The sequence below is a fragment of the Phytophthora sojae genome, assembly GCF_000149755.1.
Source record: "Phytophthora sojae unplaced genomic scaffold PHYSOscaffold_1, whole genome shotgun sequence".
Lineage (NCBI taxonomy): Eukaryota > Oomycota > Peronosporomycetes > Peronosporales > Peronosporaceae > Phytophthora > Phytophthora sojae.
This window is the reverse complement of record NW_009258115.1, coordinates 634,109-648,888: the sequence shown is the minus strand read 5'-3', so window position 1 is coordinate 648,888 and position 14,780 is coordinate 634,109. Positions and strand designations below refer to the sequence as shown.

At 53.1% G+C, this 14,780-nt stretch overlaps 4 protein-coding genes across 4 annotated transcripts; 3 read left to right on the top strand and 1 right to left on the bottom strand.

Moving 5' to 3' along the window:
• Positions 1-1,449: 1,449 nt before the first annotated feature.
• PHYSODRAFT_467222 (hypothetical protein) lies at positions 1,450-4,314 on the top strand (the record flags this gene model as incomplete). The annotated part of the gene is made up of 4 exons (XM_009515675.1): positions 1,450-2,613; positions 2,728-3,597; positions 3,637-3,939; positions 4,036-4,314. The coding sequence occupies 4 exons, from the start codon at positions 1,450-1,452 to the stop codon at positions 4,312-4,314; spliced, it is 2,616 nt and encodes an 871-aa protein (XP_009513970.1).
• A 314-nt stretch (positions 4,315-4,628) lies between these two features.
• Positions 4,629-5,438, bottom strand: PHYSODRAFT_473846 (hypothetical protein; the record flags this gene model as incomplete). Its single annotated transcript, XM_009515674.1, has 1 exon — positions 4,629-5,438. A coding segment is annotated over one exon (810 nt), but the record flags the coding sequence as incomplete, so codon positions are not given.
• A 573-nt stretch (positions 5,439-6,011) lies between these two features.
• Positions 6,012-6,713, top strand: PHYSODRAFT_320600 (hypothetical protein; the record flags this gene model as incomplete). Its single annotated transcript, XM_009515673.1, has 4 exons — positions 6,012-6,040; positions 6,101-6,332; positions 6,394-6,455; positions 6,497-6,713. 4 exons carry the CDS (start codon positions 6,012-6,014, stop codon positions 6,711-6,713), a joined length of 540 nt encoding a protein of 179 aa, XP_009513968.1.
• Positions 6,714-13,914: 7,201 nt separating this feature from the next.
• PHYSODRAFT_472812 (hypothetical protein) lies at positions 13,915-14,694 on the top strand (the record flags this gene model as incomplete). The annotated part of the gene is made up of 1 exon (XM_009515672.1): positions 13,915-14,694. A coding segment is annotated over one exon (780 nt), but the record flags the coding sequence as incomplete, so codon positions are not given.
• Positions 14,695-14,780: the final 86 nt, after the last annotated feature.

Here is a 14,780-nt window from a genome sequence, read left to right as displayed (position 1 = left end):
ATTTACCAAACTACGCACTGTACGGGACTAGACTTGATTGAAATTTGTGACTGGGTTTGGCGGTGCTTTCCAATACAAACATCAAGTATAAAGGATTTGTATTGACCCGGAAAAAAATCGATCGAGTTTTCTGGTACATGTTGCTGAACTGAGCAAGCCCAGCATCGCTACCATGTTGAATAGACGCCAATGAAGACACTAGTCAGCTGACAGCCTCAACTTACGAGTATAGACCTCTCCACACTGTCAAACACCACTCTTCTATACAAATTCAAGATAGTGCGTGTCTCCATTGAATCTTATCAACCGCGTCAGCTTAACCTTATTTGAGCAGCTTACTACAGTGAAGTGCGTCGATAAGGAACGGGCGACATTTTATATTCTACGACAAGACATGAATCCTCGCTTGTACCCATTGTGCCAATTCTACTGAATTAGTTATATGATTCTACCAATCATTCGGTCCCGTTTAACATTCCGCCAATCACAGTTCCGAAACCGAGCCTCAAGAGCGGCTGGATGGAGCGGCTCCCAAGTCGGGGGAAATGGAACCTAAAGGTCGCGAGAGGGAATCATGAGCATGAGGATCGCTGTGAGCGCGGGAATCGCGCCAGGTACATGTCTGCATGCCTCATTAACCAACTTTCGCTCTGCTGCTCACAACTCCCATGGTGACCGCCACTTCCAGACCGTTCGAGAGGCGGCTACGTCTGACCAAGCTTCAGTCGCTGCTAATCTGTCATCGCCGTCGTGATCTACCGGGTGCTACCTATGCTGAGTTGGCTGCGTGGGCTCAAGCCGAGACTCTGGTCGCGAAGTCCGACATGAACTACATAGTGCAGTAAATCAGTGCATTTGCTGTCTGCATGTGACGAGTCAAACCTTTAATTATCAATATACCTTTTTCTTTCAATGTATATCAGGCGTTCCTTATCGACGCACTTTACTGTACCGGTAGGCGTTATTCGAGCTGTTCAATGGAGTTAGTTCATTTATTACGCTTGAAACAGCTCTCCACCAATCTTACCGATAGCTTACCGGGTGCGGCTATAATTTTGACCCGACCCAAAGTCGGTTTTTCGTCCATTGCAAAAAAACGGTTACAGCTTTTTCGATTCTGATTGTTGCATCTGTTTTCTATCGATTTTAGACGAATCATAAGCAGCGGTTTGGCGCCGAAAGCACAATCATTGGTTTAAAAAAATAATTTTTGGGGTGCGGTTATAATTTCGGCGCGCACTGTATATCACGTAGATGCGGTACCGTGTTTCTGGTACAAAACTGAGGGAAGAAAAATCCAACCGGCCATTTCCACATTTCCCCTCCAAGCCTTGTCCTGTAGCGCCACCGCCCACCGGGACTAGCAGGCATGCCCGCGCCCTTGCCAACGTCGTCATGATACTACTGCCGCATTGCTGACTGTGTACTGCTGTGCTGCTGCAGATGGACATGTCCAGCCAGTTGGATCCCCAGGCTTTGGCCGCGTTCGTGGACGACAGTGTCTTTGCTCAGATGAGCGGGAAGCTTGGAGCAGACGCATCGCCGAAGAAAAATCTTTTCGTTGCGTGGATGCTGGAAGACTATCCCAACAAAGCCACACTCCAACTCGAGGCCTCCCAGAACCGGATACATGGATTGATACAGGTGAAGATCAGAGAAGCATACGGGCATACACGCGTGTCTCGACCTCTTGCACAAACTATTGCGGCCAAGACGGTGAAAGACCTCCTGGCAAAGTTTGTCCCTGAAGCCCGCTCCGGCACGCCCAAGTTGGATGAAAATGAAATGAAGCGAATCGCGGAGGCGTTCACCAAGGGCCGGTACCTCGGCGAAGCCCACCTCGACCTCGCACAGTATCTGCGGGACTGCTGGAAGGCCTACACCCCCACAAAGTACAAGGCGCCATGTGTGGCGGTCGTGCAGAGTTCTGGCTTCGGCAAGAGTCGGACGATGCGTGAGCTCGCGATCGAGGCTCAAAAGAGCGCCTTGAACATGAAAGTCCTGTACATGTGTGCTCGTGTGCACGAGTCGACGGGGTTTCCCAAGGCTACGAGCGAGCTTCGTGGTTGGCTGTTTCAAGAAGGCTCCGAAGTGGAAGACATCGCCAGTCGATTGAAGACAATTTACGTCTACGCGAACAAGCATTGGGCGGACGTTCAGAAGGAATGGCTGAAGCTGTTTACCGAAAAGGCAGCGGACACCTCTGTAAAGGCGAAACTTTCGGATGAAACAGATACGCTGGAGGGGGATACCTCCACCGAGAAGAATCCAAATGGCAGAATCGTGGTTCTGGTGATCGATGAAGCGAGAAGTCTGCTGGCTGAGAAGGGAGGCAAGAAGAATGACTTCCGAATGTTGCGAAATGCTCTCAGATCCGTGAACAAAGATATCGGCCATCGTGGATGCATTTTCGGCGTGCTGATTGATACGAACTCCAGGATCTCGGACCTGGCGCCTCCGCTGTTGTTGGACCCATCATCTCGGCTTTTCGATGGAGAGTTGGCATCGTTTGCGCCAGTTGTGTTAGCTGAGACAATGGACGCACACTGGGATCAATACTGTGAAGAAAAACAAGCCGGCGAAGATGAAGAAATGAAAGAGGACATCCAAGATGTAGATGAAGAAATGAAAGAGGAAATACTAGATGTGGGAGCAGAAGATGAAGAAATGGAAGAGGAAACTCAGGTTGCGGTGGGAGCTGAAAACGACGAAGAGAAGAAGAAACAGCAAGAACGTGCTAAGATAGCTATGTACAAGAGAATCGTTACCGGGGATGCGAGTCAAGCTTGGCACGCGTTGTGCCGCATGGGGCGTCCGATGTGGTACAGCACTTGCCCCAATCCTGCGGATAGAGAAGATGTGATCAATCTTGCGGCGAACAAGCTGCTACTGGGGATTCCCCCTTCGCAAAATGCGTACAACAAGGATACCATGCTTGGTGTCGCCTCCATGCTTTGCCGACTGGGCGTGCGCCCGCATTCAACGTCGGCTCTGGCATCTCGGGCGACTGCCGACTTCATGGCGATTCTCGCGTATGTGAATTTCAAGCGAGAAGGTTACGTCACCAGCTACGCTTCGGACCCAGTGCTCGCCTTAGGAGCGATGAAAGTGTGGTATGAACTGAAACATGGTCTGGCAAAGTATATCCTGCCGCAACTCAAGAACCTCCTTTTGGATGAAGCGTTGGACACTGGTGGAGTTGGCGAAATTGGCGAGATGGTTGCTCGCATTCTGCTGCTTCTAGCGATGGACAAGTGTGTTATGGGGGACAAAGATTTTTCCCAGTGCTACCATACGATCGGGCAATTTGTACCGGTGCAGCAATTCTTGAAGGTGCTACAAGGCAAGAAAAAGCTGCCGATATATCTCAAGCGGATGATCAGCAAGGAGAATTTGAGACCAGAATTCAACAAGTGGTGCTCGAAGTGGGAGGGTTGGTACATGGGGTTCACCCACTTTGTGCAGTTGCAGCTTGAGCCGAATGAGGACACGCTTTGGTTTTTGCTGGGGCGTCAAGCTGCAGGTATTTTCCCCCGTAACCAGTATGGAGCCGATTTGTTGATCCCGATGTTTAAGAAGAGATCCAACAGCAGGCCAGTCGGTGGGGAGACAACGAGGGGTGAACAAGAGGAGCAGGAAGTGTTGATGATGTTGATTCAAGTGAAGAATCGTTCCCCAGTCGATGGTGGGTTTTCCAGGGCAGCGACGGAGAAACTATGCCCCTGGTTTGTGTTCGGAAAGAACAGTGATGGGAACTCGTCAGCGGGGAAATCTACCGGTGAAATTGGTGGGGATCCGAAACCGCTGAGCTCCACGGATGTCCGTGATACCATTCGCATCTACATGAATGTGCGCGGTAGAACGCGTGACGGCAAGTTCATCTATGCCACGACAATGAAAGACAATCTTAAGCCCAAGAAGAAAGGCAACGCCTCTGAGGTGAAGGAGGAGAGTCAGACGATCGGGAGTCAGGCGAAGAAGCGGGCGAAGATCGAGAGCAATCCTGGCGTCTCAAGTGTGTCGAGTGTCTCGGAGGAGGATCCTGTTTTCACGATCTGCCTCCGTTTACTCAACAGGGTCACCTACCCGTTCCTGAGCGAGGACGTGGCTTCCATTCTATCAAACATGGTGGAGTCTCAGTATGACCCGCTGGGGCTTGTGGAGGGCGACCTGGACTATCGCGATGAAGATGAAAAACGGAACGAAGACGCTAGTTCGTATGCAAAGTTGTCGCTTACCGCGACGCGCGACAAGTTGTTGCAGAACGCCCGTAAAGCACTAGCGTACGCGCCGGGTGACAAGGAAGAAGAGTGACGCTGAGAGTGACGTTGGTGGCAGTGGTGAGGGCCACTAGGCGATCAAGGTGGCGAGACGGAAACATCCAAGAAACGAGCACGTGAAAACCAAGAGGGTGAAGAAGGCCGTCCCACTAAACGCGCCAAGTGATCCAACAAGACGCCCAAGCCCACACCGAGGCAGTAACAGTACGTGCCTGGTGCCTGCAGCAACTAGTTTTAACTACCAACAATTTGTTTTACTTGAGAGTACGCAGCCACCTCCAGTACGCTTCACCTTGCAGTTCTTACGGAAGTAGCACGTCTTTTGCTGTCTACGTCGTCTTTACTGCTCTACCTACTCGTCCTGCAGGAACGGGTATTATAGTCCGTGTACCCGCGCGCGTCGCCGAGGTAGAACGTGTCCGTGTCGTAGTCGTTCACGGGCTTGTTGAGTTGGAAGCGCCGCACCAGGTCCGGGTTCGAGATGAAGTGGCGGCCGATGGCCACGGCGTCGGCCGCGCCCTCCTCCACGATCTGCACGGCCGACTGCCGGTCGAAGCCCGACGCGGCGAGGAGCACGCCCTTGTACGTCTCGCGGAACTGCCGCGCCGAGCCCTTCTCGGGTGCCAGCGGGTCACGCACGTGGTAGCCACGCGGCTCGATCAGGTGCGCGTAGGCCAGGTCGTAGTTGTTGAGCCTGTTCAGCACGTACGTGTAGGTGGCGACGGGGTCCGAGTCCTTGTCGCCGAAGCTGCCGCCGAACGGGGACAGTCGGATGCCCACCTTGGACGAGTCCAGACTCTCGAGGATGGCCTCCAGTGCCTCGAACAGGAAGCGCGCGCGGTTCTCGACGCTGCCGCCGTACTGGTCGGTGCGGTCGTTGATGCCGTCGTGCAGGAACTGCTCCAGCAAGTAGCCGTTGGCGGCGTGCAGCTCGACGCCGTCGAAGCCCGCGCTGATGGCGTTCTCCGCGGCCGTGCGGTAGTCCGACAACTGCAGGAACATCTTGCCGTGCACGGCCTTGGTCACGTGGCGCCAAGCCTCGATCTGCTGGGGCGCGAAGATGTCAGGGGAGCCCCAGGATCCGCGGTCCGTGGGCGTGATGTTGGTGGCCTCGGCGATGATGAGGCCGCCGGGCGTCGCGCGCTGCTTGTAGTACTCGACAACTGCAGGATTTCTCGACGTTTTCCTACTGCGTTCTTGACGCAATACGAACGATGTGAAAGTAGAGTATCGCGGCGATATATACGTTATGGACACCAGGGCCTCAGAGTTTTAGTTATTCACACTATTAGAACGCCTAGGCGTTGTATTCGGATAGACCGCCTAGTAGGCGTTCTATTTTATTTCAATGCCTGGGCGTCTGGTACGGGGTAAGACGGTAGCAGGCATGCCCCCATTCTCGCCACCGCCGCCATGATACTACTGCCACTTTGCTGACTGTGTACTGCTGTGCTGCTTTGCAGGTGGACATATCCAGCGAGTTGGACTCCGACACTTTGGCTGCGTTCGTCGACGAGAGCCGATCAGCCATTGGCGAAGAGAAATCTTCCTATGATGAATTATCTGAAACAATTTGTCGACCCCAGCAACCTCCGGGGCTCCCAAAAAAACGATAGATAGCTTAACCCTATCGTTACCAGAATGATACATCAAGTATCTTTTTAATGGTGATGTAGTAGCAAGATAACTGAAACAGCAATTTTCTGAGCCACGGCAGTTTCCTCGCCGTTTATGACCAATCATACAGCTAAGAGGGATAGGTAAAACCCCACGCTATTGTGTCTTCTGTAGTATATCTATCAACACTATTGTGTCCCCAGGGGCACGGATGCGATCGTCGAGCACAACGCCAGCGGCAGCCGCACACAGGTCGCCGCCGGAAGTAGCGGCCGCAGTGCCGCCAGCGACATCGGCAGCAGGGTCTCGGACACGATGGAGGTGACCGTGGCCTTGGAGGACGCGGTCAGGGGCGTCTCCGCCGACATGGACACGGACACGGACGCGATGGTGGCGGGGGACTCGGGCAGCAAGCATAACGGCGGTCGCAGCGCCGTGTGTGCGCCGGCAACATCATGACCACGGACGCTTGGGCGTGACCGTTGTCGTGCTGGAGGTGGTCGTGGGTGCCTCCACCGGCACGGAGGTTGGCAAGGATGTGACCGGTGACCAGACAGCGTGCGCAAATGCATCGACAGTGCGGAAGGAGACCGTTGTAGAGGTGCCAGCAGTACCGTCAGCGGCATCAACAGCATGACGTCCTTTGTAGAGATCGTGTCCGTACGGGAGGAGATCGGAGGCAACTTCGTCAGCATGGAGTCGGACGCAATGGTAGCGGGCGACTCGGGCAGCGAGGGCAGCGGTCGTGGCAGCGCCGTCAGCAGCATGACCTCAGATGTGGTGGTGGCGAACGTGGCCGTGCTGGATGTGGTCTGAGGCGTCTTCGCTGACATATACACAGTTGGGAGTTATTGTTCGGCTTGGAGGCGCGTGGAATTTCTAATAGCATCCTGTCGGATTATACGCAGTGGAGTGTGGTTAGCTTGCCGCTATGGTGCACCAGTGGTGAAGCAGTATGTTGTCAGCCACGAGCTAAATCCGGATTTACGGCATCAAGACTAGCGGGGGCAGATGGAATAGGTGTGACTTAGTGCAGTGAAGTATAAATGGTTAGTTGACTTTGACTATCTTGAAAAAATGATGTGAGGTTACGCCTTGGTGGCTGCGTTAGCCTTCTTTTGATCTTGGCGGGCCTTCAGAAATGGACGGCTAGCTACATAAATTGGAGAGGTTCGTCGCAAGTTGCCGTCGACAGTGTACACTTGCTTCGGCAAGTAAAACAAATGGTATTTCTGCCAGCAAGTCCAAGTTTGCTGTTGGCACAGATGCTGCTTCGTAGGGTCAACAGGGTATGTGCGCTTGCACAACGCAACTCGATGGGTCTCGCAGTAGTCGGTTTTCTCGGTAGGATCTCTGCCCTCGAACTTGCACACAGTGCATTTCCGCATTGAGCGACTCCTTCCCTGAAGCACCTCCGAGGACGCTCTTGCAACACACGTTTGTGCGTGATCGCCCGAAGACTCGGATACATCTGTCGACGCCGCGGTTTGGGTCGTCATCGGCATTGTTGTCGTTGTCGGCTTCGCAGCATACACCATTCCATGTTCCCTATCCAGAGATTTCTTCCAGTCCCCATTGAACAGTTCTCGAACCAGTGATGCCACAAATACGCGATGACTATCGCGGGCTCTTGACCTCGTTTGGGCTGTACCTCCCGTCGAACGAGACTCCTCGCTCTCACCACGCGCCAAACTATCGCAAATGTAGGCATTGCACCTGGCTATATCAAGCATGACCATCGCTAGTTTTTTATGCCACTTCTGAAATGAGTGGCCATCGGCTAGAGAAAATCGTGCACGCAGTTGGTCGAGCCGATCAACACCTTGCATCGCTGAATTATACTCGCCGACGCAAGTAGGAGCAGTGAAAGCCACACCCGATTCATTTATACGACGATGCACAGTTGATGTGGTCGAAGCATCGGCATTAGACACGACATTGACAATTGAGCCATCCACCCAACTAGCTGCGACAATATGCTTCTCTAAGCATACACCTTGCTTCATGTAGCCTCGCGGCTTCGCGTCCTCCTTACGAATCATCGTAAAATGAGGGAAATGCTTGCTAGATGTGCGTACAGTGCCACGCCCATAGAGACCAATCGATCGTAAAGTCTTCAACAGCAAACAGGAAGTGTAGAAGTTGTCCGTGTTTACAATGCGACTGGATCCTTTCAAAGATGAAGTAACCGCCATGACGTGAGAGCGGATTTCAGACGACTTCGCGGTTAGATCAGCGAATTTCTGCACTTCTGAGCGTGAAATTACACCGTCCAGCCGATAATCAAGTTCACTGGAGCAGTGCAACTTGAAACTCACCGCGTACCACGAGGTAGAACAGCAACACACGTATAACTTGAAATGATACTTTCCGGTGGGTTTTTGTGGGTTGAAGACTATAATGTGGCGGGCGTACTGGGATCGGCAGGCAATTGTGGCCTCATCAACAGCCACGTTTCGACCGACTTCAACATGGCGCAGGCATCGCGATTTCAGAATGCTCATGAGTGGTCGTATTCTAGCTACAGGACCGCGCTTGATGTCGGAGGTAGACACCTTGGAACGAAAACTCAAATTCTTACGGATGTACAGGAATCTTCGCCATGTCATAATTGACTTCAAACTAGTAGTACGCGCTCCAGGAAAAAATAGTTGCTTCCCCGTCGTCCACCCAGTAATTTCTCATCTCACCCTTGTCGAACAGAGTCATGTACCAGAGGATCCCAAGGAATTTCATCAGTTCCTCTAAACTTACAGGAGTTGCCGATGGGCTGCCAGATGCGTCTGCATACTCGTTGGTAAAGACGACCACTTGGATCCAGAACGACAACGGAATAAACGCGAAGAACGATGAGGTTGCTGAATGCCCAAACAACCCATGACTTTCCGGGCGTAGTCTGGTAGTTGAAGACCCATCCGGATGTGTAAATAGCCCTGACGGTTGGCCAAGCGATGCTGTGGGTGAAAATGTCATTGACGCTATCTCTTCGACTTCACCAGGGCACAAAGGGCGCTGCAATTCTTTCCGCCCGCGAAACGCAAACCACTCACGATAACCACGCTCGTCCATCTCCTCAAATTCATCTGTCAGTGCAGGAATGTTTGATAGTTTGGGGACCATGTTGCACAGGGACGTCCAAGACTCTCCAAATTGAAGTTTGTCTTTTTCCATGTTGGCAAACTGGCGGATACCACGGGTGATGATGGCTTCGGAAACGTGGTGAACGTGATCTTTTATTTGAAAAGCAGTACACGTCCATTGAACCTGAAATTTGTCGTGAGGAACGCTAACATTGTCAGCATTTTTTTCGCTTGCCAGGCTGTAGCGAGTCACCACACCAATCAAAAATGCTGCGCCAACGTCGCGTTACAAACTGAGCGGCATCCACTCCTCATCAGCCGGTGAAAATGCTACGCTAGCATCAACAAATTTTTCGGCAGCCGCATGTGCTCGGCGAATCAACTCTTCTTTCATTGCCACAGCCTTGGGTTTGCTGGCCTTGGTAGGTGCCTTCTTGCTTTTCGTTTTCCGTTGCGCAGCTTGGTTTTCGCTTCGGGGTGCCTTTGGAGCTGATTGTTCGGCAGGACCACGCTTTTTTCGCTTAAAGGTTTTGCTGCCCCCGAGCAATTTGTAGCAGGAGGTGTGGCGGCGTTGGTCTCTGCAGGTTCCGACGGAGCCACACTTGGCGTCAAAACACTCGCGGGGAGGTCAAGTAGGGCATTGGGTCGTTCATCACTTCTCCCTTGGTCCACCAAGTTCATTTTTGTAGCGTTTGTGTAGCAAAGCGTGCTGCAATAGCTGCTATCACCGAAATCCTTGGCGAATCCACCATTAGGGTCTGGGATATTCAACGAAACGCAGACATCATGAGAGCAGAAGTGATGGAGAAATTTTTTGCACCAGGTACAACTGCGCTCGGTTGAACACTCCATATTGCAGACTGCACATTGCGCACATGTACCAGACGATGCGGTGGGTGCGTGGTGATCTAGCTGGAGTAAATGTTCTCGCGTAGCTGCTGCATGTACGGGTACGACGCGCGCTGATGTTGGCGGTGTAGAACAGCAGAGGCAGCACCATCATAATCCTGAGAGGTGCTGGCAGCACCATCAAACACCAATTCGTGACAGCTTACTCCCGGAAGCGCGGCTTTCTCACAATCAACGTCGTTTGCACTCGCTCCAGGAACTCCGCCGCTACTACCACGTACATCATCTGCCGCGTTGAGACCAACATCGCCAGCCCCACATATATTAACGTTGTTTTGGTCGACATCAATTTCGTCATCGGGTCGCTTGGACAGGGCACCATCCGTATCACCATCCTCCACTACCAATGTCCGCCGATAGTGCTCCAAAAGCGCTCGTTCACCCAGAAAATAGTCGATACCCTCTGTTCCATTCGAGTCACCACCGGGACGGATATAGCGGTACAGATCACTCAAGCTTCGCCCTGTTGGACGCTTTGAACTCCAACCAGCCGCACTTAGAACTCGCCAAACAGATCCAAACATCGCATGGTCATCCGCGAGGTCTGTATGCCGGTGGACACGCGTCAATATGATACCTTGCTCGAGCGCTAGGTAAGCAACGGATCGTACCTAGACCGGTGGGAGCTGAAGGTGAGATAGGACCCGAGCGTCGTGATTGTTGTCGCTTAGCTGTGGGCTCGCAGGTGCTCGACCGCTGCTTCCGCTTTCGTGGCATTGGGTATGTGGTGGTGGACGAGCTCAGCTAGCGTACCAGTGGCTCCTTCACGGCAAAGATCTCTAACTGGTTTGCATGCATCGGTCTCGCTTGAGCCATTGGACCGAATATATTGTTATTTGTATGGCCATGTTCGAAGTGTTCAAAGGGACCGAACGTACTAGGCTTTGTATGGGGTGGTTCGACTCATCGTTGTATGTGATGTTAGTATGGTGGAGTTTGAACCCACCGGTGCAGGTTCAATGCCCGCCATGCGGAATGCAGCGTAGCTGTGCTGACAAGGTACCGTGCAAAATGCATCGGATATCGAGTGCGGGATGAATACAGTGTAATTACACAGAGTCATGAATAGTACGAGTACTCAAAGCGTTCAACTGTAACATACGGTACTTAGATTTACTCCAGTATTCCTACCAAATGTAAGTGCTGTAACGGCTTCGGCATCGTCTCCAGAGTTACGTTGACCCATGCAAGCCCCATAGTGAATGCGGAAATGCACTGTGTGCAAGTTCGAGGGCAGAGATCCTTCCGAGAAAACCGACTACTGCGAGACCCATCGAGTTGCGTTGTGCAAGCGCACATACCCTGTTGACCCTACGAAGCAGCATCTGTGCCAACAGCAAACTTGGACTTGCTGGCAGAAATACCATTTGTTTTACTTGCCGAAGCAAGTGTACACTGTCGACGGCAACTTGCGACGAACCTCTCCAATTTATGTAGCTAGCCGTCCATTTCTGAAGGCCCGCCAAGATCAAAAGAAGGCTAACGCAGCCACCAAGGCGTAACCTCACATCATTTTTTCAAGATAGTCAAAGTCAACTAACCATTTATACTTCACTACACCTATTCCATCTGCCCCCGCTAGTCTTGATGCCGTAAATGCGGATTTAGCTCGTGGCTGACAACATACTGCTTTACCACTGGTGCACCATAGCGGCAAGCTAACCACACTCCACTGCGTATAATCCGACAGGATGCTATTAGAAATTCCACGCGCCTCCAAGCCGAACAATAACTCCCAACTGTGTATATGTCAGCGAAGACGCCTCAGACCACATCCAGCACGGCCACGTTCGCCACCACCACATCTGAGGTCATGCTGCTGACGGCGCTGCCACGGCCGCTGCCCTCGCTGCCCGAGTCGCCCGCTACCATTGCGTCCGACTCCATGCTGACGAAGTTGCCTCCGATCTCCTCCCGTACGGACACGATCTCTACAAAGGACGTCATGCTGTTGATGCCGCTGACGGTACTGCTGGCACCTCTACAACGGTCTCCTTCCGCACTGTCGATGCATTTGCGCACGCTGTCTGGTCACCGGTCACATCCTTGCCAACCTCCGTGCCGGTGGAGGCACCCACGACCACCTCCAGCACGACAACGGTCACGCCCAAGCGTCCGTGGTCATGATGTTGCCGGCGCACACACGGCGCTGCGACCGCCGTTATGCTTGCTGCCCGAGTCCCCCGCCACCATCGCGTCCGTGTCCGTGTCCATGTCGGCGGAGACGCCCCTGACCGCGTCCTCCAAGGCCACGGTCACCTCCATCGTGTCCGAGACCCTGCTGCCGATGTCGCTGGCGGCACTGCGGCCGCTACTTCCGGCGGCGACCTGTGTGCGGCTGCCGCTGGCGTTGTGCTCGACGATCGCATCCGTGCCCCTGGGGACACAATAGTGTTGATAGATATACTACAGAAGACACAATAGCGTGGGGTTTTACCTATCCCTCTTAGCTGTATGATTGGTCATAAACGGCGAGGAAACTGCCGTGGCTCAGAAAATTGCTGTTTCAGTTATCTTGCTACTACATCACCATTAAAAAGATACTTGATGTATCATTCTGGTAACGATAGGGTTAAGCTATCTATCGTTTTTTTTGGGAGCCCCGGAGGTTGCTGGGGTCGACAAATTGTTTCAGATAATTCATCATAGGAAGATTTCTCTTCGCCAATGGCTGATCGGCTCTCGTCGACGAACGCAGCCAAAGTGTCGGAGTCCAACTCGCTGGATATGTCCACCTGCAAAGCAGCACAGCAGTACACAGTCAGCAAAGTGGCAGTAGTATCATGGCGGCGGTGGCGAGAATGGGGGCATGCCTGCTACCGTCTTACCCCGTACCAGACGCCCAGGCATTGAAATAAAATAGAACGCCTACTAGGCGGTCTATCCGAATACAACGCCTAGGCGTTCTAATAGTGTGAAAAACTAAAACTCTGAGGCCCTCGTCACATGCAGACAGCAAATGCACTGATTTACTGCAATATGTAGTTCATGTCGGACTTCGCGACCAGAGTCTCGGCTTGAGCCCACGCAGCCAACTCAGCATAGGTAGCACCCGGTAGATCACGACGGCGATGACAGATTAGCAGCGACTGAAGCTTGGTCAGACGTAGCCACCTCTGGAACGGTCTGGAAGTGGCGGTCACCATGGGAGTTGTGAGCAGCAGAGCGAAAGTTGGTTAATGAGGCATGCAGACATGTACCTGGCGCGATTCCCGCGCTCACAGCGATCCTCATGCTCATGATTCCCTCTCGCGACCTTTAGGTTCCATTTCCCCCGACTTGGGAGCCGCTCCATCCAGCCGCTCTTGAGGCTCGGTTTCGGAACTGTGATTGGCGGAATGTTAAACGGGACCGAATGATTGGTAGAATCATATAACTAATTCAGTACAATTGGCACACAATGGGTACAAGCGAGGATTCATGTCTTGTCGTAGAATATAAAATGTCGCCCGTTCCTTATCGACGCACTTCACTGTAGTAAGCTGCTCAAATAAGGTTAAGCTGACGCGGTTGATAAGATTCAATGGAGACACGCACTATCTTGAATTTGTATAGAAGAGTGGTGTTTGACAGTGTGGAGAGGTCTATACTCGAAGTTGAGGCTGTCAGCTGACTAGTGTCTTCATTGGCGTCTATTCAACATGGTAGCGATGCTGGGCTTGCTCAGTTCAGCAACATGTACCAGAAAACTCGATCGATTTTTTTCCGGGTCAATACAAATCCTTTATACTTGATGTTTGTATTGGAAAGCACCGCCAAACCCAGTCACAAATTTCAATCAAGTCTAGTCAGTCCCGTACAGTGCGTAGTTTGGTAAATACATGGCTACGTATCAAAAGTAGAGTATTTCTTCTTGAAAATAATGCCCGAGTTGCTTCCAGAATCCTCCTAGTGTTGTCTCGGAAGTCCGGCCAAATTGCCACCAAGTGTTTAGTGCGCTTTATGGTATTAATAAATGTGCGAATAATAACTTCGGCGATGCGGTACATACCATAGGTAAGATACGACCACACGGGCCGCATCGGCCCCAGTCGGGCGGCGTCCTGCCCGTGTCGTCCAGCTCCAAGCTCGAGAACATCCGCGCCGGCAAGAAGATCGTCACGCGCGAAGGACGCATGGAGCCCGTGCCGACGCGCGCGCTCGAGACGAGCGAGATCCCGGGCATCGTGGCGGACTACCGCTCGGCCGCGGAGAACGCCATCAGCGCGGGCTTCGACGGCGTCGAGCTGCACGCCGCCAACGGCTACTTGCTGGAGCAGTTCCTGCACGACGGCATCAACGACCGCACCGACCAGTACGGCGGCAGCGTCGAGAACCGCGCGCGTTTCCTGTTCGAGGCACTGGAGGCCATCCTCGAGAGTCTGGACTCGTCCAAGGTGGGCATCCGACTGTCCCCGTTCGGCGGCAGCTTCGGCGACAAGGACTCGGACCCCGTCGCCACCTACACGTACGTGCTGAACAGGCTCAACAACTACGACCTGGCCTACGCGCACCTGATCGAGCCGCGTGGCTACCACGTGCGTGACCCGCTGGCACCCGAGAAGGGCTCGGCGCGGCAGTTCCGCGAGACGTACAAGGGCGTGCTCCTCGCCGCGTCGGGCTTCGACCGGCAGTCGGCCGTGCAGATCGTGGAGGAGGGCGCGGCCGACGCCGTGGCCATCGGCCGCCACTTCATCTCGAACCCGGACCTGGTGCGGCGCTTCCAACTCAACAAGCCCGTGAACGACTACGACACGGACACGTTCTACCTCGGCGACGCGCGCGGGTACACGGACTATAATACCCGTTCCTGCAGGACGAGTAGGTAGAGCAGTAAAGACGACGTAGACAGCAAAAGACGTGCTACTTCCGTAAGACTGCAAGGTGAAGCGTACTGGAGGTGGCTGCGTACTCT